The 6000-nt window shown below is 41.7% G+C and overlaps 1 protein-coding gene across 2 annotated transcripts in view; it reads right to left on the bottom strand.

Moving 5' to 3' along the window:
- Positions 1–1243: 1243 nt before the first annotated feature.
- The window catches only part of LOC131086225 (uncharacterized), a 29901-nt gene continuing 25144 nt past the window's right edge, over positions 1244–6000 (bottom strand). For both annotated transcript variants that reach the window (XM_058029139.1, XM_058029140.1), the window contains exons 8-9: positions 3127–3251; positions 1244–2630 (exon numbers count right to left, since the gene is read on the bottom strand). In XM_058029139.1, the coding sequence (XP_057885122.1) occupies positions 3155–3251 (97 nt within the window). In that variant the 3' untranslated portion in view covers positions 1244–2630; positions 3127–3154. The remainder of the gene's footprint in view (positions 2631–3126; positions 3252–6000) is intronic.

Below are 6000 nucleotides of genomic sequence, written 5' to 3'. Positions count from 1 at the left end.
GTCCAGGAGGCTGCTGCTGGCTGGGAATCAGGGCTGAGGAAGAGCAGCCAGGAGTCCAGCTAGGATCTGTCATTTGAGGCTGTTGTGCAGTGCTGCTACGGAATCCGGATTTTCAGAAAGGAACCCCAGTGCTGAGCAGCAGCACACTTTGTCCCAGTGCCTTCATTGATTCTTCTTGGGAGTGCTGTGTGTGCTGCCTGTCTCTGGAAGCAAAGTCCAGCAACAGCACCTAATACAAGGCTGCTCAAAATTAACATATGTGTTTTGTCATACCTAAGCTTTCAAAAGCCTCTCCTCACCCTCTAGATCTTTGAGAACAGCAGCTGCTTCCAAAGAGCAAACTTGCTTCTTTGCCAAAGCTAAAGAAGACCTTTAAAAGCTTGGAGGTAAAAATTCCTTTCTTGACTAGCTATGCTCACCTGATACCCTGAAGGTGTGGCAGTTGCTATACTAAAAGCCAGGTGTTCATTAATAAAATATCTGAAGACACCATAATAGTGATACTTTTATTAATTTCTTATGCTTGGATTACAATGGATCCTGGAGTGGAGAACTATACAGTATGTTACACATTATAAATACATTTATTTCTGAAAAATACATGAACATATTTAACATAATGCTATAATAAAGAAGAGTGCTAGTTTATCTTAGTTAAAAAAAAAAAAACCACCCAACAAACTTATACCATGAATAGAGAGGGTTGTAGAAAATACCAGCTCATGATGCTATGTCTTAAAACACTTTAAATTCAGTTTGCACTGATTCACATTCTGTACAGTCACTGTAAAAAAGCTGGAGGGCTAATGGAGGTTGTAAGTTAATGCAGGAATTTTGTCCCCTGTATTTATGGAGATATATACAGAATATTCACAGAATAATCAAGTCATAAATCTTTCTAGCTTTGGATGAAGCTAGCAAGATATACAGTGAATAACCAAGTCCTGTAGCAGCAGCTACAGCTGAAACATTCAACACGGCACCTACTTTAGGGTGCCAACCTTGAGTCAGCACAGCCTTTTTTTTTCTTTTTAATGGGGTTTGGGTTGTGGGGTTTGGTCATTGTGTTTGTGGAGTTTTAGTGAGATGCTAAGTAACAACAGTAGCAGTCCCTCTGAGTACTTGAACCCTGCCCTCACTCATCCCTGCAAACTATACTGGCCCTGGAATGGCATGGCTGAGATGCTCCGAATCCCAGAAAAGATCTTGTTCTGGTTTGGAGGACTTCAATGGTTCCAGCAAGGGAGAAGCATCTGTTATGGAAAGACTAAGCCTGCTGAAGCTGATCATTCCTGCCAGCTTGTCAAATCTTGGTTCTCAGGCAAGTTGGGGTTGGGGAGGGATTTTTAATCTGCAATTGCTTGACTTGTAATTATATTATAATTTATGGGGTAGAACAATCCTTTATCAAGAGGCAATGTTAGTTTACTTAAATCTTTACCCCATGTGTATTAATTACTTTGCCAGCACTAATAAGAGCTAAGTGTGCAGAGACCTCTGCAACCATGGGACATTCAGAAGCGTGCACTGCCTGTTCCTTGACTCAGGAAGCAGTGGACATGTAGGCAGCTACCATACACAGTCATGGTGTTTCACAGTTGTTAGTGTATCCCAAAAGAGCACCAGTTTATAAAGAATCTATTTTAATTTCTTTCCCTTGTAGCCTTGCTCTCCTCAACTTTTCCCAGTAGAGAGAGAGAGAGAGAGCAGGCAGAGCCATACAGCAGCATGACTGCTCCACCTACAGCCTCAGGCCCGCACCTGCACAAACAGAGCACCTCAATGGGACTTAAAAGTAGGAATTCAAGCCTAGTGTCTTGCCCCCCATCAAAAAAAGAGAAAAAGATTGATTACACAATGGCTGGGGCAGAGGCTGCCCTGGATGCCCCTCCAGTCTCTTGAAAGGCTAATTCCTGCAGTGCTGCTTATTCTGGTCTTTACAATGAGTGTGTACAATGCCAACTACTGTGCAGGGTAGCACCAGAGTCCAGGGACCCCTGCAGAAGGAGCAGGCCCACAGGACAGGAAGCTAGTAGTAGATTCAGGAATGACCTCAGCTTTACATACTTAGTTTTTCTGTTGGATTCCAGTGAAATGGCACAGCTATCTATAGGCTGCTCTGAAGGGAGGAACTGTGCTGGGGACAGAGACTGCAACTCAAGTTCCCAGAGGGAGGAGGCTGTCCTTTCAATAGTCACCTCTGCTCTGGGCAATGAGTCTCTGGCACTCCTCCAGATGATGCTAAGTCCCATAAAGCTAATGTTTATTTCAGCTGGAGAAGTCCCCAGAAAGTAATGATAGTTTTAAAACTTTGGTGTTTCAGGTAATTCTGTTCCCAACCCAGAGAAGACTTTCCAAATCTTAAAAGTCCCTGTTGCTTGTGTTGCCAAGATGCTAACAGCAATTTTCATCTGTGGCTTGACTTTTTAAAGTACACTTCAGATTTGGGAGCGAAGCCATATGTAGTTGAGCATGTATCTGCCCACAGACCCTTCTCAACATCCCCCTTCCCTCTTTCCCTTCCAACACTCAATTCAGAGTTGCTCTGTTGACAATTGTAGGATATACATTGCACAGAGTAACCCCGGGATTCTTGATTTCGTGTCCTTTGGTGTTCTTGCCTTGACTTTCTGAAACAGAAACATGCAGTGAATGTGAGGTTAGAGAGAGTTTCTCTGTATTTAGCCTGTGGGTTGAGTTGGGAAGGTAGAAGATGAAGCTGAGGCTGGTTTTCTTTTAGTCTTTATTAAGGACAGATTGTCTCTTTCCCAAGACATCTCGTTGGCTTATTATTTGGAAGTCATTTGACTGACTGCAGATAAATTAATTTAGTGCCTTTTATGTTTTGTAAAAAGGCTGTGTGATGTAGCCTGTATGACTATAGTAGCCTTTAAATTGTGGGTTAAAAAAAATATAGGCCAAAAGCTGGGGGGCTATTAAAATGAAGATATATGGGCTAGTTCTCAGTAGACATCAATGTGCATCATTTGAACTTCAAAAACTGGACCTATTTCTGTCCTTGCAAGCTGGAGTGTGTCTGGATGTAGGGACAGGACTGCCTCGTTTTTGTGCCAAGAAGAGGTGAAAAGCCCCAACCCACAAAGAAACACAAGCTGCTTTACTTACTTCACCTTGCTCCATTTGACTCAGGTCATCAGAAAGGCCATAAGTTTTCATTCTTTGTATTTTGTCCCAGAACAATCATGGAGTTCCTCTCAGTTTTCCTCAAGTCTGAAGACATAATATCTGGCCTTAACAAATGGAAAAATACAAGTCAAGCTGACAGTGGCCAGAATGCATGGCTGTGTTCTTAACATTAATATACTGTGCATATGTATCTAAGCTATACCCAATGCAGCTTCCCCCTCTCCAGTGTGAAATTCCCTAACAGATGCTGTCCAAATATTTGTGGCAGCATCCAAAAAAAGAGCCACAAGATGCAGCACTTGGCAAGGAGACACATTGTAATGGATGGACACAAACATCATTTTGTTCAGAGCAACCAGTATTTTCTGCCTAGCTGGAAGACAGGGGATAGACTTGTGGCTGAACATCATACAGAAGTTAAAATTTCTGGCCTAAAATAGTAATGAAATGAAGTGTTTTGAAGAGCAATACTAAGCTAGCTCCTGTGGACTGTCTCCAGCTTAATTTTCTGTATGTTATTTATTACATATGATTGCAATGAGTAGAATACATCCTGTTTGGTTGAAATTACTTAGTTAGCTCAGGCCTCCAGGACTTATGACAGACAAACCTTTTGAAACACTTTCTAGACACATCTTTAAAATAGGTTCTGCTTAAGAAAAAAAAAAAAAAAAGCTGTCATTTGTTTTTTTGTTTTTTTAAAGCAATATTTGAAAGTTATTTACAGAAAATAAATAGCTAATAGATATTTACTTCAAATCTTCAATTTGAAAAATTTTCAACTCAAAGTCCTGATTGTGGTGCAGACTCATTATTTTGTGCACTACTATATTGGGGTTTTTCCTAAATGTTGTAAATGTTTATGTTTTGTTCTGCTCCTAGCTCTTTTACAATAGACCAGTCAATCTTCTTCTTTGATGTTCTTTAATTCTTTGGTGGCTTCTCAACCCTGAGCACAGGGCTGAGAATACCTTAGTAATAATCTTCTATGTGAAGAGCGTCATTCAGACCCGAGTCTGAGGTTCTTGTGCCCTTTTCAACCTTTACCACACAATATTGAAGATGAGGTTTTGTAATGTTAGAACTGCACTGTCCTTGCTAGCTTACTTCACACTAACCACAAAGTAGGCATCATACAGCTGCAAGCTTTTGGTGGCTTCAAACTGAAACTATCATCTTTACCATGAAAAATACTGTATTTGAGGTAAGTTCATGCCCATGCATCTGTGTTAAAGCTCCCATAGACACCCAGGTGGGTATATCTGCACTGGAATGTCAGGAGGGGATTGCCTACATTAGATCCTGCCCTGGAAAGTGGAGGACCATGTGCTGCTTAAGTTCACAACACCACAATGAAATCAGTCATCAGTCTGTTTTGGTCCTTTGCACAGAGTAGATCTTGCTTTGCAGGAGCAAATGTATTAGCAAGAAAAAGAAAATGAAATTAAAACCTGAGCCTGTTTAAAACAATGTATGGCAAACCACTGAGTCTTGTGCCAGTGTGTTTACCTTGGCAGGCCTCCCCTCTCTCCCATTGAAAGAACCAAGTTCTCTCTGCTATGAGAATTCTTTTGTGGATGTTAAAAAAAAAAAAAAAAAAGAGAGAGACAGAAAAGAAAAACAAAACAACCACCCTGCAGCAGATCATTCATCATACACAGAGTAGGAGCATGAAAGGGGATTTGTTTTGACCTAGTTACAACAACAAAAACAAAGAGACTTTCTCTAATTGCCCAAATGACTCAAGTGGGACTGGGTGTCAAAAGCAATAAATCTCTGACTCCTTCAGAGCTGTATGTTAATACAGGGCACCAGGCTCCAGCCTGTTTCAGTGCAAGACCTGGAGCCCAAAAAAGCCCAGGTAAGCAAAAGCCAGCCAACTCTTTATGTCTGCGTGTACAAACAGGACCAGGAGCCAGGACAAATCTGTTTCATCAATTATAACAGTGGCTTTAAATGCTGAGAGTATCAGGGCTTCAAGGTTTGCTTTGCCAAGATTTGCAGATGAGTGGGCCTTTATTGCTTTACCATTCTGGTACTGCTGCAGGAAGGGTCCCTCTTATTGTCCAGCAGCATTTGCTGGTCTGTCATTGATCCACTAAGCCTAACTTTTTACTTCATGGGAGCCTGAGGGCAACTGCATATCCAAGCTGCCACATGAACAAGGTGCCCAGCTTTTCCACACACCAGTGAAAAGGACAGGGTTCTATTGCTAGGTTTGGGGTAAAAATAGCAAGGCCAAATACAGATGGGGTGAGGAATAAGAGCTAGAATGAAGGAGAAAAGGAAATGGAGGGAGATAAGGGGCACGAGTAGAGGCAAGGGTTTTATGGAGATATACAGGAGGAGAACGTAGAAGAAAAGGCCATTCATCAGCTACTGAAAACAACCTGCAAAAAGCAGTGTATAAGAGCTCTGAAAATGCCTGGATACAGCCAGGCAAAAATACTGTTCATTTGGCATCTCATTGTACAGCATTTCCATGATAGCTGTAGTTGTCCATTCTAGGAGACTAATTTCTAGGGAGCTAGAATTTCTAGGAGCTGTTGGGCTGACCCTTCATTGGAAATACATTAATTTAGGCTGCTGAGGACCTAGCCTTCAATTCTTATGCAGGGACTGCTGGAGCTGTCCTCTGTGCTGTGGAGATGGGGCAAGCAGAAAGTTACAGAGACAGAACTTTTGTGAAGCTGAAATAAAAGTGCTGGTTCTATTCAGGTTTAGAGGGAAGGTTCACAGGAGTTTGTATTTTTTCCCCAGCTGGTTCACCATCTATTTTAGATGGAACTGTTTGATCTCTCTCTGCTTTGTGTTTCTTTCAGTTTCCCAAACAATAGGAGGAAACTCTCCTGT

Source organism: Melospiza georgiana, chromosome 8 (genome assembly GCF_028018845.1).
Source record: "Melospiza georgiana isolate bMelGeo1 chromosome 8, bMelGeo1.pri, whole genome shotgun sequence".
NCBI classification, from domain to species: domain Eukaryota; kingdom Metazoa; phylum Chordata; class Aves; order Passeriformes; family Passerellidae; genus Melospiza; species Melospiza georgiana.
Note: the sequence above shows the minus strand (reverse complement) of the source record. Positions and strands in the feature narration are given on the sequence as shown.